General features: G+C 48.9%; 1 protein-coding gene across 2 annotated transcripts in view; it reads right to left on the reverse strand.

The window, feature by feature from the left end:
- The window catches only part of CRCP (CGRP receptor component), a 36186-nt gene that overhangs the window by 3175 nt on the left and 6352 nt on the right, over nucleotides 1-26659 (reverse strand). The window contains exons 2-5 of one of the 2 annotated variants that reach the window (XM_007485679.3): nucleotides 21387-21423; nucleotides 20587-20685; nucleotides 15531-15625; nucleotides 4806-4863 (exon numbers count right to left, since the gene is read on the reverse strand). In XM_007485679.3, coding sequence (XP_007485741.1) covers nucleotides 4806-4863; nucleotides 15531-15625; nucleotides 20587-20685; nucleotides 21387-21423 — 289 coding nt within the window. The remainder of the gene's footprint in view (nucleotides 1-4805; nucleotides 4864-15530; nucleotides 15626-20586; nucleotides 20686-21386; nucleotides 21424-26659) is intronic. The other variant, XM_056819704.1, reaches the window with a different exon arrangement.

The following is a 26659-nucleotide window of genomic DNA, read 5'->3' on the forward strand; positions in this document are numbered from 1 at the left end:
AGCCCCTTCAGCTCCTCCTCCTCTTCCTCTTCTCCCCTCCCCCTCCTCTTGCTGTTGCCACATGTCTCTGAGCCAGGAACAACACATGGTGCTGGTTAGTGTTGGCGGAAGAGATAGAGACACAGCCTGTGACCCGTAACCCAGTGGGACCGGAGTTACAGTCTCGTGGTATTTTATTTTCGGGGGTTGGTTTCTTCAAGCTTAAGACCCTTTGAGCTCAAGGCCTTCAATGTCAAACAGGTAAAAACAGCAGCTGCTTCCTGGGAAAAGTGGGGCAGGGGGCAAAATCTCTGCCTCCCATCCCTCCTCCACAATGGATTCTAACTCTCTTGGAAAGACACCTGGTGGAGAGTGGTAGCCTAATTTAACTTTTCTGTCTGTTTAAAAAGAGCCAAAAGAATTCCAGAAAGCAAGAAGAGCTTTTCTGTCAACGATATTCATTCTAAGATGGAAGGTAAGGGTTGAAAAAAAGATAAAAACAAAAACTATTTTACATGATCTTTAGAAAAAAAAAATTTAATTAGGGGGCAGCCAGGTAGCACAGTGGATTGAGAGTCAGGCCTAGAGACGGGAGGTCCTACGTTCAAATCTGGCCTCAGACACTTCCCAGCTGTATGACCCTGGGCAAGTCACTTGACCCCCATTGCCTAGCCCTTACCACTTTTCTTCCTTGGAGCCAATACACAGTATTGACTCCAAGACGGAAGCTAAGGGTTTAAAAAAAAAAATTTAATTGCCTGCCTCTCTTATCCCCCTACCCTCCCACGCAATAGCAGCCGTGTGGTGTGGTGAACAGAAAGCCAGACGTAAGACCAGAAAATCTGGCCTTGGACTCTAGGGGAGCAAGTCAGGACTCTGGGCAACTCTTAAGTGGCAGAAAGGGTGCTGATCTGTGTTGGTAGAAGGAGTTTCCTCACCTGGGAATTCCCTCTACCAGTAAAATAAGAGATCCAGTCCCCATCCCCATTTCAGCCCATCTCCCCAGCCTTCCCACTCTAAATATCCAATTCTTTTTTTTTAACCCTTACCTTCCATCTTAGAATCATTACTGTGTATTGGCTCCAAGGCAGAAGGTAAGGGTTTAAAAAAAAAAGAGCAGTAAGGGCTAGGAAATGAGGGAGAAAAGAATATTAATAGCTGTGCAGTTTGTGGTGGCAAAACATTGGAAAATAAGGGGATGCCCTCTGATTGCAGAATGGCTGAACAAATTGTGGTATCTGTTGGTGATGGAATACTGTTGTGCTCAAAGGAATAATGAACTGGAGGGATTCCATGTGAACTGGAACCTCCAGGAAGTGATGGAGAGTGAAAGGAACAGAACCAGGAGAATATTGTACACAGAGATTGTTACACTGTGGCACAATCAAATGTAACAGGCTTCTCTACTAGCAGCAATGAAATAATCCAAGACAATTCTGAGGGACATATGAGAAAGAACACTATCCGCATCCAGAGGAAGAACTGTGGGAGCAGAAACACAGAAGAAAAACAACTGCTTGATCACATAGGTCGATGGGGATATGACTGGGAAAGTAGACTCTAAATGATCACCCTAGTGCAAATATTAATAATAAGGAAATGGGTCTTGATCAATGGCACATGTTAAATCCAGTGGAATTGTGCATCAGATACGGGAGGGGGTTGGGGGGAGGGTAGGGAAGGAACATGAGTCTTGTAACCATGGAAAATTATTCTAAATCATCTAATTAAATTTAAAAAAAAAAAAGGAAATGAGGGTCAAGTGACTTGCTCAAGGTCACACAGCTAGGAAGTGTCCAAGGTCAAATTTGAACCCAGGACCTCCCATCTCTAGGCCTGGCTCACTGAGCCACCCAGCTGCCTCCTAAACACCCAATTCTAAGGCATCTACAGGCAAGACACTCCAGTTCCTTTGCATTCTTTTTTCTTATACACTTTTCTCAAGTTCTCTGAAGATATGTTTATTACCTTTGCTGATTTGGAACAAAAAAGACCCCATAGAGGAGTCAAGTCCATTTGGCTCTGGAGTCGGCTGCCTTTTTTTGGCTTTATTGCCTTCCCACACAACCTTTCTGATGGCCCATGCACGGGGATGTGGACCTAGAAACAGCCAGTCATTCCAGCTTCATTAAGCCTGGAGTTCATTAGGGTCTCTCGATACAAACGGCATCAGAGCTTACATCTCTGGAGCTCATTAGCAGACACTCCAGGAAGAAGCCGCCTCTAGCGACACGCTTTATTGGCGACCACTGTGGGACTCCCATTGTGTCAATGCACGGAATGAGGCCACCAGGTTGGTGGATCCCCAAGACCCATCAGAGTGCTGAGGCGGTGCACAGTATTCCTGGGAAGTTGGTCAGCTGGCACGGCCGCTTCCCGGCACTCTGAAAAATGACCCCATGGGGAGAAAGCCGGGAGGCCTGGGACAATGGAGAGAACAGCAGATTCAAGAAGAGAGGACCCGGGTTCAAAGCCCAGTTCTTAGCAGCTAGGTGGGAGCATACAGAGCCCTGGCCTTAGAGCTGGAAGGATCTGAACACAAATCCTACCTGGGATGCTTAGTAACTTTATGACCCTAAGCAAGTACCTGTCCTCTCTCCACCTGTTTCCTCATCTGTAAAACGGGGATAACAGATCCTGACAATTCTTGTGAGGTTCAAATGAGAAAATATATGTAAAGTGTTTGCCAGCCTTAAAGTGCTACATAAATGCTACCCCTTAGCCACTACAACTGCCCCCCAGGGCATTTACTTCCCCTTAATGGGTCTCAGTTTCCTCCTCTGTAAAATGAGGCAGGTTGGCCTAGAGACGGCTTCTGAGGTCCTCCCACATCTAAAATGATGAGCCTGTGGCCCTAGCCTGACCCTGGCTCATGCTCTGCTGTTGGCTGATAGGGCAGACCCCAAGCCCAGAGAGTCACAGAATCTCTAGATCGAGGCAACCCATACCTGAACCTCTAGGAGATCAGGGACAAGAAGTGGCCATTCAAGGCAGTTTTCAGATGAAGAAATCAAAACCATCAATAATCGCATGAAAAAAACATTCTAAATTCCTCCTTATTAGAGAGATGCAAATCAAAACAACGCTGAGGAAGCGCCTCACACCTAGCCGACAGGCCAACATGACAGCAAAAGGAAGGGAGAAATGCCGACGGGAACGTGGCAAAGTTGGGACACTCATGCACTGCTGCCGACCAGTCTGGAGGGCAATTTGGAACTCTGCCCAAAGGGCGCTAAAAGACTGCCTGTCCTTGGATCCAGCCACACCACTGCCGGGTTTGTACCCCAAAGACATAAAAAAAGGGGCAAGGACCTTTGGACAAGAATATTCATAGCCGCATTCTGTAGCGGCAAACACTGGAAAGTGAGGGGGTGTCCCTCGATTGGGGAATGGCTGAACAAATGGTGGTATCTGATGGGGACGGAATACTCCTGGGCTATAAGAACTGGAAAGACCTCCATGAACTGATGCAGAGTGAGAGGAGCAGAACCAGAAGAACACTATATACAGAGACTGATACATTGTAGCACAATCGAATGTAAGACTTCTCTACTAGCAGCAATCCAATGACCCAGGACAATCCCAAGGAACTTAGGAGGAAGAATGCTCTCCACCTCCAGAGAAAGAACTGTGGGAGCAGAAATGCAGAAGAAAACATGTGATTTTATCACTTGTTTATATGGGTATGTGATTTGGGGATTTGGTTTAAAGGACTGCTTTTTTACAAAAATGAATATGGAAATGGGTTCGAGTCAGGGGTCCCCAAACTGCGGCCCCCTGAATCCATGTATCCGGCCCCCACCGCACTTCCGGAAGGGGCACCTCTTTCTTGGTGGTCAGTGAGAGGAGCACAGGATGTGGCGGTGCTGCAAAGCGCGGCGTCACTCACGTGCAGCACTATTACCGGTGACATGATCCTTTGCGTGGCGCCTTGTTCTGAGAATGAGGCATCGCACAATGGATTATGTGGCTGCACAATGGAAGATGTCAGCATGGTGAGCAGCGATCTGGGGGAGGGGATTCCGCATTGTGTATACTGCACAAATTTAGGGTTAGGGTTAGGTCCGGCCCTCCAATGGTCTGAGGGACAGTGAACTGGCCCTGTGTAAAAAAGTTTGGGGACCCTTGATTCGAGTGATTGTGTGCATGTGTGTGCGTGTGCGTGCGTGTGCGTGTGTGTGTGTGTGTGTACACACCCGTATAACCAGCTGGGATTGCTTATCAAGTCCGGGAGGGGCTGGATGAGGGGAGGGAGAAAATATGAATCATATAACCATGGAAAAAATGTTTTTTACATAACATAAAATTTTAAAGAAGAAGTGATCATTCAGCCTTTGTTTGAAAACTGCCAATGACGGGGCAACGGGGCGGCTCATCAGATAGAGCCAAGCTGGAGAAAGGAGGTCTCAAGTTCAAATCTGGCCTCAGATACTTCCTAACTATGTGATCCCAGCCAGGCAAGTCACTTCACCCCCATTGCCCAGCCCTTAAAGCTCTTCTGCCTTGGAACCAATAAAAAGACAGAAGGTAAAGATTTTTTTTTAAAAAGGAAGGAAATTTCTAGGGAGAAGGAACCCAGAGAGTTCCCAAGATTGACCCAAATCAGCCTCTGTGCAACTCTCCACTCCCCAGGCCCATCTCTGGGGCCAAGTAGGGCCAAGTCTCATCCCTCTTTCCTGAGGCAGCCCTTTGAGTAAAAGAGCCTCAAAAGACAACAGCTTGTCCCCCCGACTCCCCTGGAAAAGCCTCCAGTCTCTCGCTCTCCGCCATCAGCCCAGGGTTGTCACTCTCCCCCTTCCCACTAATCCCCTGAAGGGATTCCTCACCAGCTGGATCTCCACAGCGGTCATAGGCCTGTGATTCAGCAGCTGGAGTTTTTCTGCCCTGTCAGAAGCAAAGGACACGAGATTATTTCAGTCTCCCACTATTACAGGTATAGCAGAGAGTGCGTTGGGTCTGGACTCTGGAAGACAGGAGTTCAAATCTTGTCTCAGCCACTCACTACCTATATTATACCGATGTAACCTCGGTGTCTTCATCTGTAAAAATGAGGAGGATAATAATATTACCCACCTCCCTCCCAGGGGATAAAATAAAATTACACGTCTATGTATATATTTTCATTTCATCTTAAATCTTTTTCCAGATTCATGTGGTCTCCCTCCCCCTTCTGGAGTTCCTGGGGTTCTACACTCGAAACCTATGAAATATGTGTCAAGTGCTCTGCCAGCCCTTTAAAGGCGTGCAGAATTATACCAGGCTCGCTATTCTTTTCTGAGTTCTTTCCACGCAATGAGAAGCTAAACAAAGACACAATGAAGAGCTGGGAATAATCCGTGTCATCATTAAAGCGAGGAGGCCGACCCAGATGTCCCCAGACCTAAACTGTTATTGTCGTTGAGCTGTTCCCGTCGTGGCCAACATTCCGTGACCCCACGGGGGGGGGGGGGGGGGGGAGGCTCTTGGCAGAAATGACGGCCATTTTCTTCTCCAGTTCATTTGACAGACGAGGAAGCGGAGGCCGGCAGGTTTTCATGGAAGCCTGGAAAGGCTTATCGTTTCCTTCTCTAACCCGTATTACAGCCTGAGATCTCAGTCACCTCTCCAGGACGTGTCTGAGGCGGGGTTTGAACTCACGAAGACGAGCCGCCCCGTAACCCCCATTCGCCTGGCCTTTGCCCTTCTGTCTCAGAGTGGTTACGAAGGCAGAAAGTAAGGTTGGTGGGTTGGTTTTTTTAAAGAGAAGAGGCAGGGCCGGGATTTGAACCCACGAATCTAAAGCTCTTCCCGCTGTATCGCTGTCTTTAAACACTGCAGAGGGGAAGGGGCTGCCTCTGGGGACGGGCTGGAGGTCTTGGCGGAAGCCTCCTCCTTCGCGATCTCTCACAGGATCACTCTCTCCTCCTCGACGCTCTCCTCTTGCCAATCCTTGGGGCTCCGGCGCTCTCCTGGCTCTCCTCCTACCTCTATGTCACAGGGCTGTAAGCGCCGAGGGAACGGCCCGCTTCTGCCTGCTATCGTTCCCGGAACATCCCTGAACCTGTTCTTCCCGGGGGTGGGTGCAGCCCCGCTGCCGGCCCTCGGCCCTGGGCGCTCACCCTGCCGCTGCTCCCAGGTTAGGACCTCCCCCGGGAAGAGCACGAGGAACAAGGGTGGCCCTTCTGCCAGGGGCAGCCTGAAGGGAGAAGGACCCCCGTCCGCCCCTGCGAAGAGCAAGGCTGCCCTCATCGGACGCTCTGCGCTGGCTGCTTCTGCTGGACCGTCTCCGCCTTTCTCTTCCCATCGCCGTGACTAGGAAGGGAAACACTTAGAAATGGAGACGACGTCAGAAAGTTGGGGTCTGGGCTGCTTCTGAAGCCCGCCTGGGTCGAGGAAGCTCAAGGCTAAGCGTCCAGGCCCGGATGAAGCCGGAGCTGGCTGCCATTCAGCCCCCACAGAGGGCCTTTCTCCGCAGAACAAAGCCTCTGAGCGGCAAGCCCGGAGCGCCATGTCCCCGAGGAGAGACGCAGCGCCGCTGAAAGGCCCGCTTGTTCTCTCGTTTCTAGGAAAGCCGAAGGAGGCGAAAACTGGACGGGTCAGCTCTGCGCTCACAAAGGCAGCAGGCCCCCGAGGCCTGGCTCTGAACGGACGTCTCTGGGGCACGCCAAAGGGGACCAAAGTTTCCCACCCGTCCCCGGCTCCGGGGTCACGGGTTCAAGTCTAGCCTCTGATGCGTCCTAGACGCGAGCATTCAGAACCTGCTTTGTGAGCGTGCTGGGATGGGTGCCGAGGACGGGCACCCAGAGAAAGCCCTCGGGCCAACCGTCCTGGGCTCGATTCCCCGATCCGTGACGGCCTCGGAGGCCCCCCAGACCCAGAGTCATGACGGACGCAAATTCTCTCTCCATGGCTGGAGGAGCTCAGAAGGCTCCGACCTGCTTTGGCAGAGGGGAGTTCCCATCCCTGAGGACCTGGGAGGCCCTTCATTTCTCCGGGGCTCCATTTCCTCCTCTGTAAAATTGAGGAGGGACGGCATGAGGCGCCCTTTAAGGTCCCCTCGATACAAGCTCCTGGTGGCCGCGGACCTTGCGAGCTCTTCATAAACCCTTGTTCATCGACTAAATGCATCTAAAATGTTACTGTAATCACACTTGGCTAAATGGAGTTAAAAGTCCCCAAGACAGCCAAGAAAGTCCTCATTAACTGGAAATGGGGGAAGGGAGGCTGGTCGGTTTTAACCCTCCCCTTCGGGCTTAGGATGGACACTAAGAATACATTCTAAGGCAGAAGAGTGGTGAGGGCCGGGCCTCTGGAGGAGGGACTTAGACGGGCTGTCAGGAATCAGCAAGGAGGCTTCTTCATTGGCCTGATGTTATAATGGCCACCCATGAAAGATTAGAATTAATAATGACCACATCTAGAATGCAGACGGCAATTAAGGTTTGCAAAGTCTTTTATAAACATTTCAGCTTATCCTCATAACGACCCTGGGATGGAAGGGCCATTATTGTCCCCATTTGATAGTCCAGGGAGACAAGTGATTGGCCAGGGTCATACAGCCAGGAAGTGTCCAAGGTTAGATTTGAATTCAGATCTCCCTGGTTCCAGGCCCAGCTCTATGTCCTGGGCTACATTTAACCACACACACATATATTCTCCTCTCTCTCTCTCTCCATCTCACTGTCTCTCTCTTTGACTTCCCCTCTCTCCCTGTCTCCCTTTCTGTCTTTCTCCCTCCTCTCTCTCTCTGTCTCTCCCTTGTTTTCTCTCCCTCCTCTTTCTCTCTCCCTCTCTCTCTCCCTTGTTCTCTCTCTCTCTCTCTCTCCCTCTGTCTCTCCTTTGTTTCCTCTCCCTCCTCTTTCTGTCTCTCTCCCTCCCTCTCTCCCCGTCTCTCCCTTGTTTTCTCTCCCTCCTGTCTCTCTCCCTCCCTCTCTCTCCCCCTGTTTCTCCCTTGTTTCCTCTCCCTCCTCTTTCTGTCTCTCTCCCTCCCTCTCTCCCCGCCTCTCCCTTGTTTTCTCTCCCTCCTGTCTCTCTCCCTCTGTCTCTCCCTTGTTTTCTCTCCCTCCTCTTTCTCTCTCTCTCTCCCCCTGTCTCTCCCTTGTTTTCTCTCCCTGTCTCTCTCTCCCTTTTCCCCCTCCCTCCATCCCCCCTCCTTATATCAAAGCAGGGGGCTTAATCCTAAGGAAGAGAAGTCCTAGTGCTGGAAGATTCTCCCTCTGAGTCTAAACTCAGGGGCTTCTCAGAGAAGAATATCTTATTTTCTCTCAAGAAATCAGGAAAACTTGATGGACTCAAGATGCAGAACGAGGCATTCATTGTGGGAATACATTTTGCTGGACTGGACTGCATACTGGTTATGAAATGACTCCCCCCCCCCCCCATCAGAGGTCGCGGGGATGGGAGGGGGGAGGGGGGAATAAATGCTTATTAACTGAAAAAAAGGAATTTAATGTTTCAAAAAGAAAATGGAACGGTTCAGTTCCAAGGCAACAGAGGCCTCCTCCGGCAAAATGGAAAGCATCAGAGGGATCGCGGGCCTTGGGGGGGTTTCCATTAGCAAATGGTTTTCTTGCCTTGTTTTCTGTAAATGAAATTGCCAGGCATTGTTGTCTTGGTCTTATTGGTGAAACTGGATTTCTGATGCAGGAAAAGTGACCTCATCTGATGAGAAGAAAAGCTGCTTCCCCGTCTCACTTAAGAACTTATTTCCAAAAGATGCGCCTATTTATGAGAAAGGCCCTGAGAACCAAGAGCGGAGCACGCGTGCCCGAGGCCCCTGGAGAAGAGGAAATGGAAACTGCCCAGTCACCGGGGCAAATCTTGGGCTTTGGCCCACTGGCTCTCTGTCTTCACTGATGTCAGTAAAACGAGTCTGCTCAAAGCCCTGGTCTCACCATTTCACCATGGCCGGCTCCAAAAACTGCTGTGGCTCCCCAGCACCTCGAGGAAAAAGGCAAAGCCTCCACCTTAGCATTCAGAGCCTTTTGTCATTCAGCTGTTCTAGGCTGTGGCTCTCATTTCACAGTCCTCCCCTTCCAACTGCTTTATTGATGACTCTACCCATCTCCGGGCCTGGGCCTGGGCCTGGGCCGCCCCACACCCGCTATTCCATCCTCCCCTCCACCTCTGTCTCCTGGTGAGAATCCTCTCACAGGCTGCCTTCTGTGAGTCTTTCACCATCCCTGCAGGAGCAGTGATCTCCCTTTCCTAAATACTGCGACTGTTTAAAGGCAGAGCATCATCTGCGGGGAGGAAGGCCTGCTTTTCCTTCTGTCTGTTTCCTCCTTACCTGGAAAAATTGCTGCATTCAGCACTGAAGGTCCTGAATTCAGTCCCATCTCTGTCATCTGGCCATCACCTATCTATCGTCTGTCGGTATCTCTCCCTGTCGCTCTACCCATCTCTCCATACACCCATCCGCCATCGACTTACTCCCCTTCCCTTTATGGATCTGTTCCATGGCACAGACCCCCCCCCCCCAGGGGGAGTCACTTCAGTGCCTGGAGCAGAGGGTCCCCGGGACTGGGCAGAGGTGCCCCCATGGGGGCCGAGGGTGCACGATGCCAATTTACACACAGCAAGAACTTTCTGAACAAAGACACTATCTCTATCCACAGACATGTATGAATGGAGATATATATGTATGTATATCCCCAGGCCTTTTACAGATATACATACCCAGAGAGACTGATATACCTACACAGGGTGACAGACAGACAGGTAGGTAAGTAGATAAACAAGATACATACGTAAATAGAGTAGTCAGATGATAAGTAGGGAGGTAAGACGCACAGCTGGATGGAGGGATGGCTACATGGATAAGGGATTGGATGGATGGACAGATAGAAAGACGGATGGATGGATGGATGGACAGATGGATGGGCAGATAAAAAGACAGACAGACGGATGGATGGATGGATGGATGGATGGATAGATGGATGGATGGACAGATAGAAAGACAGACAGATGGATGGATGGATGGATGGATGGATGGATGGATGGATGGATGGATGGATGGGCAGATAAAAAGACAGACAGACGGATGGATGGATGGATGGATGGATGGATGGATGGATGGATGGATGGATGGGCAGATAAAAAGACAGACAGACGGATGGATGGATGGATGGATGGATGGATGGATGGATGGATGGATGGATGGGCAGATAAAAAGACAGACAGACGGATGGATGGATGGATGGATGGATGAATGGATGGATGGATGGACAGATAGAAAGAAAGACAGACAGATGGATGGATGGATGGATGGATGGATGGATGGATGGATGGATGGGCAGATAAAAAGACAGACAGACGGATGGATAGGTAAATGGATGGACAGATAGAAAGATAGGTGGATGAATGGGAAGATAGACAGGTAGGCAGATATGATAAATAGATAGATCAAGATACATTAGAAAGATGAGAGGCAGACAGATAAAGACGGACAGACACAGAGAGATCTCTAATTACGTGGAAGAGCTGAACTCCTTACAAGTGACCAGACAACAAACAGGACTGCAGGGCTGCCTCCACTAAAGGGATGTGAGATGACTTGGGCAAAGGCATTTTTCTTCTTACAGAATCATAAACCAAGAGCTCTAAGGGATGTCGAAGGCCATGTTCTTTCAGCGGATCCCCCAGCCTCAAGCTGGCTTCTGTGAGAAGCTCCCAGAACTTCCTTGATCTCATCCCCCTGACCTGCCCTGCGGCCAGCTGGAAGGAAGCTGCCAGCTTTCTCCCTCTGACTGGTTCTTACAGACTTCTTCCCTCCATATCAGCCCATCTACTCTTATTTAATAGGTCATCAACAGCTTTTGGGGGAGGAAACATCTCAATGGAAATCAGGCCAAAGGAGGGCATTTTAAGCAGAAGGGGTTTAATTTCAGTCAACAACACCAGGTCTCTCATCACATGAAGAAGCGCCTTACAATTATTGGGGGCTTGAAAAGTGCTGGACAAATTATAAATATGTGATTTCTCTTAATCCTTGGAACCCAAACCAGCCTTGATTCTCAGATGCAAGGTTAAGGGTTAAAAAAAAATCCATAGGAAGGTTTGGGGGTTTCTTTTTCCTGTCAGTATCAATTCTGGGACAGGAAACCGTCAAGGGCACGGCAATGGAGGTTAAATGACTTGCTCAGGGTCACATAGCCAGGAAATCTCTAAGGACAGACTAGAACTCACATCCTCCTGGCTCTAGGCCTGGCACTCCACCTACTGTATATCTAGCTACCCCTGTATGACTGATTTTGGAAAGGGAACCCACCCACCATCCCTGGGATCTTCCAGACCAAAACACTCCTCACCGGCCACCATACCCCAATAGGATAGATATGTACCAAATGGGAAAAAATGCATCTACTAACATGGTGCTAAGCCCTGGAGATACCAAGGCAAAGCAACACCAGCCCCTGCCCCAGGGAGCAGATATTTCAATAGGGGAGTCACAAGGTGGGATGGAGTTGGAGGAAGATCTCAGGTAGGCATCAGCCCTAGCGGTGTTTCTTGAAGGAAACTAAGAATTCTGGATCAGAGGTGAGGAGGGGGAGGCATTCCAGTAAAGCAAGGAATGGAGATGGGAGATGGCAGTGAAGAGGACCCAAAAGGCAAGCCTTCCTCCCTGCTACCCCTCCACCTGTTCCCAAGATCCCAACCCTCCTGCCTCTCCCCAGACCATTCTCCATCAGCTATCCTTCCTCCCCCCTGCATCTCCCATCTCTCCCCCTTCCTAGCTCTTCCCTCAGTCTCTAAACCCAACCTCCCCACTCTTCCAAAAACCACCCAGAAAACCCTGATGAGCTACTATCTTCCTATCGAAGGCCTTCTATGCTCTGGCCCTGGTTGAGTAGCCTATCGTTTTTACAGACAGCAGAAAGATTGGAGGATCGTACCTGTGTGGCCTGGGACCTCCCTGGGTCTCCAGTTTCCTCCTTTGCAAAATTAAATTAGATGATTTCTGAGCCGAGTTATAACACAATACATGACCCTGCCATCATCCCCTTTCGTGTATTTACAACCAGACAAACTGAACTCTTCTCAGCCTTCTCTTTCCCATCTTCATGTCTTTGCTCATGCTGTGCCCCATCCCTGGAAGGGAGTCCTGATTCCATCTGTTCAAGTCTCTCCTTTCCTTCAAAGACTCAGTCAGAGGACACCTCCTCCATGAAGCCTTCCTTTGGTCCCATCCCCTTGAACAGATGAAAATTATCTCCCCAATTTCTCAAGGCACTGCCCCAAGCCTTGTGCTCTGCATGTTCTCTCTCAAACTGTGGGGACTTGAGTTTGTGTCTTCTATCCCTATCCTTCTCCCCACTGCCCCAATTATAAGATGGAAGTGTCTTTTTATTAAACTCTCGCCTTCCATCTTAGAATCAATACTGTGTATGGGCTCCAAGGCAGAAGAGTGGTCAGGGCTAGGCAATGGGGGTCAAGTGACTTGCCCAGGGTCACCCAGCTAGGAAGTGTCTGAGGCCAGATTTGAACCCAGGTCCTCCCATCTCCAGACCTGGCTTTCCATCCACTGAGTCTCCTCACTGCCCCAGGAAGCAACCTGAGACCTGGATCTGGGGCATCTCCATCTTTATCTTTAGTCCTTGCATGTTAGAAGGTAAGTAAATGTTTGCTAAAAGGTGTCCCAAGGGCAGGCTGTGAAGAGCTTCAAAGACCAAACGGAGGAGTTCCTAGTTTATCCTGAAAGCAGGAGGGAGCTGCAGAACCTTCTTGAGAAGGAGAAAGCCAGGTGGGCCGCGAGTTTTCAGAAGCGCGTGGGAGGATGCATGGCATCGTGGCTCCCCCTGGTGGCGGAGAAGCGAAGTTGCCAACCGTTTCCTTCCTGTGCATCTGAGGAGGAAGAGCAGCTCCCAAGGGCTGCTGCGGGTGCCCAGAAAGCGGGTTCTCAAAAGGCTGCGACTATAAAACATGACTCTTCAGATCACCCATAGAAAGAGACACAAATTCGCCAGCCTGAGGCTCTCCCTCAGGACTGGCAAAGATGGGCCGGCAGAAGGCCGAGAAGAGGCGGGCATTGGTGGACGGACGGACGGACGGATGGAGCTGGGAACGGACGCAGCCAGACTAGTCATGTGGAAGCATCGGGGATGCCCGCCAGGGGCGGAGTCCCAGGAGGCCCAAAGAGCCCTCTGCCTGCCGGTGACGCCCATCGTGGGAGAGCGGCAGCTTGTGACTGGGACGGAGGAGGGACCGGGGCAGGCGGGTCTCGGGGAAACCTGGAGGCTTCGGTTCTACAGGAGCCGGACTGATATGGAAGTACGATGGGCAGGATGGAGGCTCCACGGAGGAGCCAGCAGGAGGGAGCAGGGGAGGGGAGGGGAGGGACGACCCTGGAATCGTGTGTGTTTCCAGAAAACCTGGACTGGAAATGACTGTTGCACGTCATTGGGAAAGGAACGTATTTTAAATGTTTACACGAAGTACGTGTGCAAATCTGCCTCTGCACTCACGTGTGCGCATATATGTACGTGTGAATACATACAGAAATCTGTCACTCTCGTTTTCTCTTCCTCTCTCCCCCTCTTCCTCCTTCTCCCTCTCCTTCCTGCCTGTTTCTCTCTCCCTTTCACTCTCTCCCTCACTGTTTCTCTCTCTCCCTCCCCCATACACACACACACACACACACACACACACACACACACACACACACACACACAAGAACGAGATGTGCCTTTTCAGACACACCCAATAGACACAAGACGTTTTGCTTGACTGCAGTCGCTGGCGACACAGATGGGCTTGTTCTGGGGTTGGGGTTTGGGTGCTGCAAAAAAAGGAGACATTAAGAAAAGGAGCCTCGATGAGCAGGTAAGGACCAGCCCGGGAAGCTCAGGAGGGGCACAGACGAGCAGGGCGGGCTGGCACTGCCACATTAAGACTGACGCGTCATTGTTCGCCACCAAGCTGCACGTGGTAGATTCTGTTTCCTCAGAAAACTTTCCCGTGCTTTTCATGCAGGAATGTTTCCATATTGATGACCACCCAGCCTCTCACTTTTTACACCCTCACCTTCGGTCTTTGAATGGACACCAAGTATCGATTCCAAAGCAGAAGAGCAGTAGGAGCCCGCAATGGGGTAGGTGACTTGCCCAGGGTCTCACAGCTAGGAGGTGTTAGAGGCCACATTAGAACCCAGCACCTTCCGTCTCCAGACCTGGCTCTCTATCCACTGCAAAAAAAAGTCTATATATTCGCGTCACTTCCTCTCGGGGCTCTCTTTTCATGGAGACGTGGCTCTCACTCTGGCTGGGGTGGCTCGTGGCAGCGTGCTGGGCATCCTGGTGGCTTGCCGGGATGCGGCTTGCCAGTGAGGTAACTGGGAGAAGCTCTGTAACGTGGGTCAGGTGAGGCATCTTCCCTGAGCTCTCTTGGAGTTTAGGCTGATTCTTTTTTTTTCCTTTACCTTTCCAAACACTATCCTCTTAGGAAGTCAAGCTAGTTTTTATCTTCTGAGGAGCCTGAGTCCTCTGAACTTCCCTTGGCTTAGGCTAGGCCGGAGAAATCTTATACACTTTTCTCTCTCTTCTTCTTAATTCCTTCCCTCTATATTAATTAAACCACCATAAAATTCCCAAACTGACTTAAGTATTTTTATTGGGATTGAATTAAATCCCTGGTGACCATTAGTATAATATATTAGTCAAACCCCCCCTAAATTTACCCCTAACACCACTTGGCAACCTAGTTGCCCTCAAGTCCATGATATTTGTTTATTCTAGATTTTTATTTATTTTTGCCAGTTACATGTAATAAATTTCCACACAAGATTTTTGTGCTGTGTTGTGTTTTGTTTTAAATAAATAAAATAAGGGGACAGCTGAGTAGCTTGATGGATAGAGCCAGGCCTAGAGACCTGGGTTTAAATCTGGTCTCAGATATTTTTCCTAGTTATGTGATCCTGGGCAAGTCACTTAACCCCCATTGCCCAGCCCTTACCCAGTTTCTGCCTGGGAACCAATACATAGTATCAATTCTAAGACAGAAGGGAAGGGCTTAAAAAATTTTTTTAAATAAGTAATTAATTAGGTAGGAGATAAAATATCCATCCAAGAAATTTTAAAGAAATTATTTTAAAAAACTGCAAATAGGCTAAACATTCCCCAAAGAGACCAGAAATGCCAAAGATAATGGAATAGGATTCGCAGGTACAAAAATTATTACAGAAGCACTTTTTGCTATAATGAAGAACTGGGAACAAACTATGTGTTCTCCAGGCAACAGCATTCCATGTCCTGAGGAAGGAGCCTGGTCTGAATCCAGGCTCTATCTTCGCTACCTCACATAGGACCTTGGACAAGTCATTTCCCCTCCCCAGGACAAGGTGATGGTGGGCCTCAGGCATGTATAGGGTCCCCCAGCACAACCCCGGAGCCAGCGCTCTGAATTCTCAGGTCAGGGCTGAGCCCCATGGCCAGGCTTGAGGAGGAGGAGGAGGAAGAAGGTCTCTGCTGCCTTGTCTAAGTACAAGACCATTGTACCAGGGCCCAGAAGGGCAGCGTTCTCGAGTGATCACCTCCCCCCAGCCTCACCCGGCCCACACAATGCTTGTCTCCACTTACTTGGTTAACTTGTGGCTCTTCATGGCGATGAGGAACTCGCGGAGGATGTCGGGGCTCTGGTGCCTGCAGGGGGTTTTGCACAAGTACTTCATGGTCTGGAACCAAAGAAGAGAGAAGTGTAAGAGCAAGAGGGGCTAAGGAGCTGCAGAGACGCCGCCGAGGGCTGGGACAAACACCGAGGATGCTGGGAGAGGCGGCTCCCAGAGAAGAAGCTCCTGAGGGAATACGGGGCTCGGCCTCGAGATCCAGGGAGCACTGAGAGGGGGCCTGTGTATAGGGGAGAAAACCAAGGCCCAGAGGGGTAGGACTCACCCAAAGTGACATGAAGCATCTCGGTCAGTATTTCATGTCTTTGATGCTCCTTTCAGGGAGCCACAATGTAGGCCTAACCAGGGATGGTGAACCTTTTAGAGACCAGGTGCCGTGCCCTGCCCCAGTCTAGTACCCCACCACCTCCCTATCCCAGACAAAGGAAGGGGAGGGGAGCAGCCTGAAGGCTCTACTCAGGGGGGGAAGGAAGAGCAGAAAGGTGGGACAGCAGGGGTGGGAAAGCTTCACCTGAGTCCCTCTGCCTTTCTAGTAACTAACTCTGCTGGGAATAGCAAGCATGCCCACACAGAGGTCTCTGCATGCTGTCTTTGGCCCGTGTGCCATAGGTTCACCATCACAGGCCTAGGCTATGGAATCACTAGAGTAAAAAGGCCCTAAGAGGCCATGGAGCTCCACCTGCCTCATCTTAAACAAGAACAGACTGGGAGCAACTGGGCGGATCAGTGGATTGAGAGCTGGGCCTAAAGATAGGGAGGTCCTGAGTTCAAATCTGACCTCAGACATTTTCTAGCTGTATGCAAGTCACTTAACATTTGTTTTCTGAGCTGTAAAATGGGTATAATCATAGGAAAGAGGAAGAGACATGCAGGCTAGGCACCATGCAGTCAGGTTACTTAGAGAAATAATTGTCTACCCTTTCCAATAAACTTTATAAAATATATATCTGGGTAGAAATATTATTTAATTCTTACATCATCTAATACATAATTTATATTAATTAATATCATATAATAATAATAATAATAATAGCACTCCTAAGGGTTGTTGTGAGAGCTGAATGAGAAATTATTTGTAAAGCATTTTTCAAACCTTAAAATGTCATAACATAACCCTGGGACCAGGACCCACGCAGATAAGCGTGCACCAATGGGTGGCTTCAAAGGCCACCTCCCTGTGGCCCGGGGCAAGTACCACACGGTCAAGAGGGAATCCTGGTCCTGTCTCTCTCAATGATCTGCACCAGGGGGCCTAGCAATGGAGAAGTCAAGGACAACATGGTGCCCAAGACCCTTTCCAGAGTCCGCTGAACCCTCTGAACTGGTTTGGAAGAGTCTAAACGACAGAGACAAGTCATACAGACAAATCTTCCTGCAACAAATGAGCACAACATGAGGGAACCAGAGGAAGGACAGCAGCACGTCTGCAGCTGAAGGCCAGGATGAGGAGAACCAGATGCTGACGAAGCCATCCCGTTTCCTTGCCATAAGCTGCTTCCTGGCGCCCCTGATCTTCTGGCCTCCTTTTTTCTACCTTTAAAATGAAGGGAGAACCGGCACCCTCAGCCTCTCGGGGCTCTCAGATTCCCCACTAACACGGCATGACAAGTGCTCCCGAAGCGGGGCGCTGCTCGAACCCGCTGAGCCGATGGTTAAATTCAATGTGATCGTGCTTCAGAAATTGGCAAATGGTACAAATCGGAATTAATTTTTTTTGATGGTAAAGACGTGTAAAAGGCGACAGAGATAACATTTGCCGTGCAGATGAAACCGAAGAGAGAGTGACAGAGAAATTAAACCAAAGAGATCAGATACAGCTGTTCTCCTCAAGAGCCAGTTGTTAACCATTGGCAGGCCCACCACCTCCCTGAGACCTCCTGCATCCACCTGCTACTCTGCTGGTAACAACCATCACAACACAAGCAGCAACAGAAACAAAGCAGAGCCGGGAAGAGTCCGCAGAGCCACCATCTTCCCCAGGCTCTGCGCCAACCTGCTCTGTCCCAGGGGGCCCTTGATGTACAGGCCAGGCCTCAGTTTCCCTCTCTGGAACATGGAGGGGAAGGGGGGGCGCCTCCCACAGATGGTTCCATCACTGCAGTGGGAGGAGGAGGGGGCAGAGGAGGAGGACGACAACAACGATGACGAGGACATCCTCCTGGGGCTCCACATCATCTCTGAAGTACACAGCACGGAAGCTTCCTCAGAGCCGAGGGGGCAGGACGAGCAGGATCCGGGGATGCTCGGCCTCCTCGTGGCTGTCTGTGGCCTCAGGAACAAGAGCTCACAGTGCCATGTTCTCAATCTGTCTGTCTTTCTCTGTCTGTTTGTCTCCCTCCCTCCCTCCCTTCCTTCCTCACCTTCCATCTCAGAATCAATACCGTGTATCGGTTCCAAGACCGAAGAGCGGTACGGGCTAGGCAATGGGGGTGAAGTGACTTGCCTGAAGCCAAACAGCTAGGAAGGGTCTGAGGCCACATTTAAACCCAGGACCTCCGACTCTAGGCTTGGCTCTCAGCCATCTAGCTGCCCCGCCTACAACTGTTTACATCTCAAAAATATGAGAGGAAGGAAGGAAGCAGCAGGGATAGAACCTCCCATGGGGGTGGCAAGGGGGCCGTTCAGGGTTTCTCTACAAAGTCTCATCTGAGCCTGACGACCACTCCAGGAGGCAGGGACTCTTATTCTCCCTATTTTACAGAGAAGGAAACTGAGGCATAGACAAGGTACACAATCTGCCACAGCCATTAAAGAGCCTTGAGCATCTCTGACTCCAAGACTGACTTCTGTCCACAGCATCAGGGTGAATCCTGCCCTCATGAGGGACAACTTGGCCGATTCTGATTGCCTTCAATTTCTACCTTTTCCTTCCCCAGAAAGTCCCTCTTGAACCCTGAGCACGAGGAACGCCCACCCACCCACACTGTCTCCCCAATGGGACAACAGGGGGCCTGGACATGTCCCACCCTCCCCCCACTACCCATCCAGAGGAAAGCTGACCGAGGAAACACAGGCACCTTGCTGCAGCTCAGGCAGGTCCACGTCAGGCCAAGAACCCGCCAGGACCTCCGCCAGAGAGCCAGCAATTGGGTGGGACTCGCAGAGGAGACAGGGGAGGGGAAAGGGCAGGGAGAGACAGACACGGAGACTGGCAGACAGACACAGACAGAGGCAGACAGAGACAGAGAGACAGACACACAGACAGACAGAGACAGGCAGTGTGAAGATTAAATTTAACTCTCCCCTGATTGTGAAGATGAAATTGTAACCCCTGCCCATTTTTAGATCTAATCACCAAAAGTGTAAACATCCCACTTAGTCATTGAGTGGGGGAGGTCTGTGACCCACATGTACAATAGTGGGGGACGAATCAGAATTGACTGGCTGCCTCCTGGACAGTCCTAAGCAAGGCTTTAGAATATGATTTGTCCACATTATAAATTTTAGAACTATTCCACCCTAATCAGACCATACTTTAGAAGATCTGATTTAGCTATTTCCTGATCAATAACAATAGAGATACTTGGACTAACAGAACCAGGTCTTGGGAACCCTGAATTTCTCCACCCTCCTTAGTTTAACAAGATTAGGAAGGTCTGCATCAAACTCAAGGATTAAATAAGTATCTGAGAAAAATGGCCTTCAACAGACATGTGCAGAAAAAGCAGACAGACCCCTTAGGCTGTCCTAAGTCAAGCTAAGCTATCATTGATACAGATGAGATGCAGGAAAGTGACATAAAACAGTCTATATAAGGCATGCCACTTCCTCTCTTTTCCTCTCTCCCTGGAGAGGCGACTCTGGCTGGCAGTGTGCTAGGCATTCCAACAATCTTGGAGTGGTGGCAGTTATTTTGTCTGGGTTTGGCGGTGAATTTGCCCTGGAGCTGATTTCAGGTTCGGGCATCTTGGCTTAGCCCTTTCCTTTTTGGAGTTCAAGCTGACGCCTTCCTCCTTCATACTCCAAAATCTTATCTCCTAATCTCCCCACTTGGTACTAGTCAGGTGTGGGGGAGAGGGGGGATGGACCTACTCCTTTCCTTCTTCCTTCTCCTTAATCTCCTCCACTATCAATTAAATCACCATAAAATTTCCAGCTGACTTGAGTGTTTCATTAGGATTTTATAAATAAAATCCTTGGTGACCAAAATAATTATTATATTCAGTCTCAACCATAATTTTAACCTTTACAACATAAAAAGTGGAGGAAGGCATAGGAAGTGACGCAAAAGAAAGTGTCTTTAAAAGGAATTACAACTTCCTGTGAGACTCAGTTCTTCATTCTTTGGAGCTGAGACTGGAGAAAAATCTGCTGCCTGGACCTGAGACCTTGAACTTGGCGTGTCTGTCCTTGAATCTCTCCCTGTGGACTGACATGTGGTGAGTGAAAGGCTGACTCTTTTTCTAGATTTTCTAAAGAGACCAGCCTCAGGAGAGACCTTTCTCTTGAGAAGGACGTTCCCAGGTCCTCCACTTTGCCGAGGCCATCTAAGGACTAACTGTCCCTGCCCAGGTTGAGCCAGGGGCCAGGAGTAAATGACTTAGTGCTTAGGCTAGATATCTTGCCCTATCCTCTCTTTGATTTCTTATTTCATTCTTTCAATATTTTGTAAATAAATTTTAAATAAATCTCTTTGGAATAAATTAAATTCCTGGCAACTATTAAAAAATTCCAGTCCGGGGGCAGCTAGGTAGCTCAGTGGATTGAGAGCCAGGCCTAGAGATGGGAGGTCCTAGGTTCAAATCCGGCCTCAGCCACTTCCTAGCTGTGTGACCCTGGGCAAGTCACTTGACCCCCATTGCCTACCCTTACCACTCTTCTGCCTTGGAGCCAATACACAGTATTGACTCCAAGACGGAAGGTAAGGGTTTAAAAAAAAAAATTCCAGTCCAACCTTTTATAAATTAACCCTTTTCCCCCCTTACAGCAGACAGACACGCAGACAGACACAGATAGGCAGACACTGAGAGGGAGGAAGGGGGTGAGCAGGGACGCTGACAGGGACTGACCTCATACATGATGGTGTTCAGGCTCTGCTGCCCGGAGCTGTGCTTGTTCTTGCCACTCTCCTTCCTCTGCTCTTTGAGGTCGGTGAGTAGCTGGAACACCTGAGAGGCGGCAAAACAAAGCGGAGGTTCCAAACTAGAAATGACGCTCCCACCCAATACCAGAAAAGGGGGCGCTGTGTGACTCAGTGGTTACAGCTGCTGTTTCTGGAGGCTGCCCCTAACCCACTACTTAAAAAAAGAAGCCCCCGCTTTCCATCTTAGTATCAATACTACATTTTGGTTCTAATACAGAAGAGCACACAGGGCTAGGCAGTGGGGGTGAAGTGATTTTCCCAAGGTCACACAGCTGGGAAGTGTCTGAGGCCAGACTGAACCCAGGACCTGCCTGGATTTTTTTAGGAGCAGAGAATTCCTGAAGACAAAAAGCACCTCAGGAAGTCTGTCACCCTCCCCGGCAACGTCTTTATACTTTCTCTGTACCTCTGCTGAATTGCGTTTCCTGTGCGTCATGTTGGTTCTTTTATTTGGGGTGTTTTTAACCCTCTCCTTCTGCCTCAGGAAGAGACAGAAGGGCAAGGCCAGCTCCCACCACTAGGAAGTGACTGAGTTGGTGTGAACCAATTTGAACCTGGATCCTCCTGACCCTCAGCCTGCTGCTCTCTCCACCTGGCCACCTAGCTGTTTCCTCTGAGAGAAAGGCAGACGTCTCCTGAGTAGAGGTCATGCGCTCCTGTATCTGTACACCTACTCCCCGCAGAGGAGGCCCCAAACACCAGATAATCCAAACCCAAGACAAATACCTCATAATTGCTGAGAAGAGCAGCATTAGCATCCTTTCTGCAAAAGGAGAGAAAAAAAAATACAGTTATAGTCTCATCAAGAAAAATTAACACAGGGGCAGCTGGGTGGCTCAGTGCATTGAGAGCCAGGCCTAGCGATGGGAGGTCCTGGGTTCAAATGTGGCCTCAGATACTTCCTAACTAGGCCAATCACTTTACCCCCATTGCCTAGCCCTTACTGCTCATCTGCCTTTGAACCAATATATAGCATTGATTCTAGGACACAAGGTAAGGGTTTAAAAATAAATAGATAAATATCCAATAAGTTATGAGAAGTTATCAAAAACCAATCAATAAATAAATCTACAATAGAAGTTACTTAAACATCAATATCTAATAAATAAGTTATTTAAAAATCAATAAATATCTAATAAAGAAAAGTTATTTTAAAATCATTAAATATCCAAAAATAAGTTATTTAAATATCAAAATATCTAGTAAGTTATTTTAAAATCAATAAATATCTAATAAATAAGTTATTTAAAATCAATCAATAAATATCCAATAAATAAAAGTCCAATCTCCCAAGGAGGGGTGGGGTGGGGAGGATGAAGGGGGCCACCCAATGGCCTCCAAGTTCCTCCCCGCACTGAAGCTCTAGTCTCCTTCATCCCCATGGCAGGCCCTCGGGCCAGGGACGTCTGGGAGAGGCCCAGCCAAGGAGCAGAAATGAGCTGGGATGGACTAGGCACAAAGATCCACTGAACCCCTGTTAAACCTCCTATCTGGGCTCCGCCAGGCTCTGGGCACCAGGAATATCTCAGTGTCTGCCTTCAGGGGGTTTCCATTCCTGAAGGATGGGAATGTGGCATCTAGACAAGCAGGCGACCCGAGGGAGTCTCAAGAGGGAGGCGATGCTTTTTTTAGCCTTTACTTTCTGTCCTAATAACAACGTTAAGACGGAAGGGCAAGGCTGGGCCATGGGGGAAGTGACCTAGCCAGGGTGGCAAAGCACGGGAGTGTTAGGCCCGGGGCTCTACCCATGGAGCCCCCCGCTGGCCCCCAGTTCCCAATTCTTTTTGTGAGCTCTTTCTTATAAAGATATTTTCTTTTGCCTATTACGCATAATAAATCTCCACATCCGTTTTCTGAAGTTCTGGGGTCCCAATGGTCTCCCTCGTGCCCCCTTCCTGGAGCTGGCAAGCCCTTCTAAGTGGGTTATATGCAGATTATGTCGCAAAACCTATTTCCATTTTTGTAAGAGAATAACCATATAGAGCTGAAACCCAAATACGTCGAATGAAAAGTCAAACGCTTCGATCTTCCTCCTTTTACAGACGAGGAAATAGAGGCCGAGAGGGCCACTGGCTTGTGGGACAAAGTCTCCACGTAGGAGGAAGTTTCTGGATTCACAGATTTAGAGTGAAAAGGGCCCCGAGAGCCCTTGAATTCAAGCCTTGCATTTTACAGAAAAGGAAACTGAGGCCTGCAGAGCACAAGTGACCCATCCAAGACCGCACTGGTGGTTTGCTTTTGTTAGATTTAAAATAGTTTTGAGCTTTAAATAGTTGTAGATAAGAGAGTGGGAGCCATAAACTGTGATAATTAAAATGTTTGGGAGCAAGGGAAATATATATATATATATATATATATATATATATATATATATATATATATATATATATATAAATTATGACCGCTGAAATATGTTTTCTACTGTGTCTTGGTTTTATATAAATATAAGATGGTCGCCAGGGAATATATTCCCAATTTATGAATATGCCCAAGCCAACTGGGTTTTATAGAGAAATTTAATTTATAATACACTGATTAATCAATAGAAAAAGAGAGAAAGTAAGAAAGGAATAAGAATGAATAAATCAGTCAGTTGGTTTTATCACTCACCCAAGATCTCTCTAGGTAAGGCTTCTCATGCCAACCTCAGGCTCCACCTTCAAGAGAGCCTCCTTTCAAGAAATGTTTCCAGAGAATTCTCCTCCTTCAGAGCCAGCCTTCTCTCCTGGTCCTCCCACAGAGCAACCTCCTCAGTCCTCCTTCAGAGCCACCTCGCTCAGAGCAAAAACCTCCTCCTCCTCTCCTCAGACCCCGCTATCTTTAAGGAAACCATCTAAGTCCCCTCCCCTCAGTTCTCACATCTACCAATCACTGTCGATGTCTCCCCTGTGCCAATGGTGGCTCTAGCTTAACCCAGGACTGCCCAGAGGTCTGTTTCCTTTGCACCTGTCTGTTGTAGGTCATATTCTCAAATAATTAAATCTTGATCTATGCTGCAGCCCTTCCTAAATCCTGCTACTCTAAGTAGGGTGGAGATTGTATTTTCCAAGACCTGGTTCTGTCATTCCAAGTATCTCTATTGTATCAATTCTAAAATCAATCATGACTCAAAGAACTTCCTGTTCTATGCTTAAGCATAGGTCAAAACCCTTTCCATTGTTTAGCAAAAGGTTTCTGTCCTAAAGTAGTCTTAAGTAGGGAGAAGGATCCTCCCATGCCAAGGGGTTTCACATTCCAATAGAGTTCTTACTATCAGTAGGAAATTTTTTCCAAGTATAAATTTCCCAATGGTGAAATTTCCAACATTCAGAAGTCTAAGAAATTTTAAGGTTTACACTTTGGAGCAATGAGAGGGGAGGGCTGCAAGGAAGCCGATTTGGGGGTTTGTGCCAGGAAAAATGTCCCCCCTATTAGAGCTGAGGCTCTTCACCCACGTGGCACCGTGGAGCCCGTTCCCTTTGGCAGTCTAGGGCAGCTGGTGGATCCTGTTTCAGAATTATCTGGGTTTTTCCCAAAAAAAAAAAAAAAACCCAAACTTAAAATGGAAAAAAAACTCGCTAAATCTCAATGAAAGCCGAGCAAAAATAATGGTTTATTTTTTCCCCCATCCAAGTTCAAAGGCCCCTGAAAGGGAGAAACGTGGGCACCCCCCTTGGGAGACTGGACCTGCTCCCCATAGAGAAACGTGTTTCCACAGGGGATGTGGGAGCCCAGCTTCTCTCCAACTTGGAAGTTCTGTGATTCTGTTCAAAGTTGGGATTTCTGTAAGTCTAAAGGTGGGAAATGTGTGAGGGAAAAACAAGCTGCAGCAAGGTGGCTCAGGAGACAGAGCCAGGCCTTCCATCGGGAGGTCCTGGGTTCAAATCTAGCCTCCACCATTTACTAGCTGTGTGAGTCTGGGCAAGTCACTTAATCCTGTTTGATCGAGGGTTCTGATGAGAATAAAAAGTAAAATGGTTTTACAGAGTTAGCCACCTCTGTATGTGTGTATATAGATATATATCATTTTATATATTAAACATTATGTGTAAATTATGGCATAATAAATTATATGTTTTATTATCAATAACAACATGTATTTACATATTACATATAATAAAGCAACTAGTCCAGGGTCACATTATTATAACATCATATCACAATATGATCATATATGTTAGTGTGACCCTAGACAAGTCACTTGATCCCTGCGGCCCAGCCCTCACTGCTCTTCGGCCTCAGAGCCAGTACGCGGTCTGGATTCTAAGAGGGAAGGTTAATGGTGTGTGTACATGTCTCATAGTTGAGCATCTCCCTCTCTCTACAGGTCTATCAACACAAGGGGCTGCATGGGGAGGAGGGGTCTGTCCATATCCCGGTAATATCAAGAGGAAAGGAGGGCCTCGGCACGCTGGGAGGATCCCTTGCGTCTTCCGTCCACCACAGAACAGAAGCTCCTCATCAGGGGCCACAAGCACAGCTGCATTTTGGTCTTTGTGTTCCCAGAGTCAGACATCATTTGGGGGCCACAGAAGAGGCTGATAGATCCTCGGGGACGGAACGGCTCTGGATACTCTCTGTCCAGACCAATAACGAGTAACGAGCTGTGTCTGGCCTTGATTGGGCCTGCCGATGCCCCGGGGAGGGCAGGTGATGGCACCTTCCGGCTGCTCCCCCCACAGTGACCTCACTGTGGACTCATTCCGTGAAACGCAAAGACAAATGTCAAAAACAAGCGTACAGGAAGGAAAAGATCAAATTAGCGCCTGGCGTCCCTCCGCCTCAAGCTGAAGGCAGCTAACCAGATCCCGGGGCTTCTTTGCTAATTAAATCAAAGGAATTTGATTTGAAGGAAAGGCTGGGCGTCTTGAGGACGGAGGACAATCTGGAAGCCCCAAACCCTCCTGCACGGCGGGCTCTGGGGCTCTCCTCCTCCTCGTACCCTTCCAGGGGAGCCAAAAGGAAAAAAGGCATCTTGTTCCTCTGGGAGGAAGCCGTTGTAGGAGTAAAAATAAGTAAATGCTCCTCGTATTGAAAATATACAGGAATTTTAATAATAAATTAAGAGAGAGAGAGAGAGAGAGTAAAGAAAAAGGTTCTTTCAGTCAAGCAAGCAGAGCAAAAGGGCCAGACTCACACCCGCAGACTTCACCAAAAGCACACGCTCGGAAAGAGCCTGCAGGGAGGGTCGCAGCCAATTTATCTCCCGAGCCTCCTCCCATAAAATGGAGCGTCACTTAAAAAGATGCTGGGAATGCAGCTCAGGTGAGGCACGTGTTCCACCTGCGCACCACCCGTCACAGCACGAGACAGGAAAAGGAGCGGGAAGACCCGGCTTCAAATACAGCCTCAGACACTTCCTGGCCGTGTGACTCTGCCAAGTCACCTCGCCCTGTTGGCCTCGGTTTCCTCCTCTGTAAAACGAGTGGGAGAGGAAGTGGCCCACCACTCCAGACAGTTACTGGCTGTGTGACCTTAGGCAAGTCAGTTAACCCCATTTGCCTCCGTTTCCTCCCTATAAATTGAGACTATTAGACAAGATGCCTTTCGAGTTTCTCCCTCCAAACCTATAATAAAAGCAACAAAAAGCACTTACATAGCACTTTGAGGTTGGCAAAGCCCATATTATCTCAATTGATCTCACAACAACCTTCAGAGCTGAGTGCTATTAGTATTCCCGTTTGACAGCTCAAGAAACTGAGGCAGACGGCGGTTCTGGGATGTGCCCGGGATCTCACAGCGAGGAAATATGGGAGGCGGGATTCGAACTCCGGGATCTGTGACTTGGGGCTAACCCTCTCCGCTGCGCTCCCCAAATCTAGGACATCAAGAATGATTTTTTTCCATTTCCCCTCTGGAGACAGGCAGCTTTTCAGGTGTGTATACACAGCCTTGCGTACATATTTGGGTCATCTGCGTGTGTATGAATATAAAAACAGGCTTTAAGAAGCTTTTCTATCTTGTAGTCAATACTAAGTATCCGTTTCTCTCCCTGGCGCTCACTAAGCCCTTGTTCACTG

The sequence above is a fragment of the Monodelphis domestica genome, chromosome 2 (assembly GCF_027887165.1).
Source record: "Monodelphis domestica isolate mMonDom1 chromosome 2, mMonDom1.pri, whole genome shotgun sequence".
NCBI lineage: Eukaryota > Metazoa > Chordata > Mammalia > Didelphimorphia > Didelphidae > Monodelphis > Monodelphis domestica.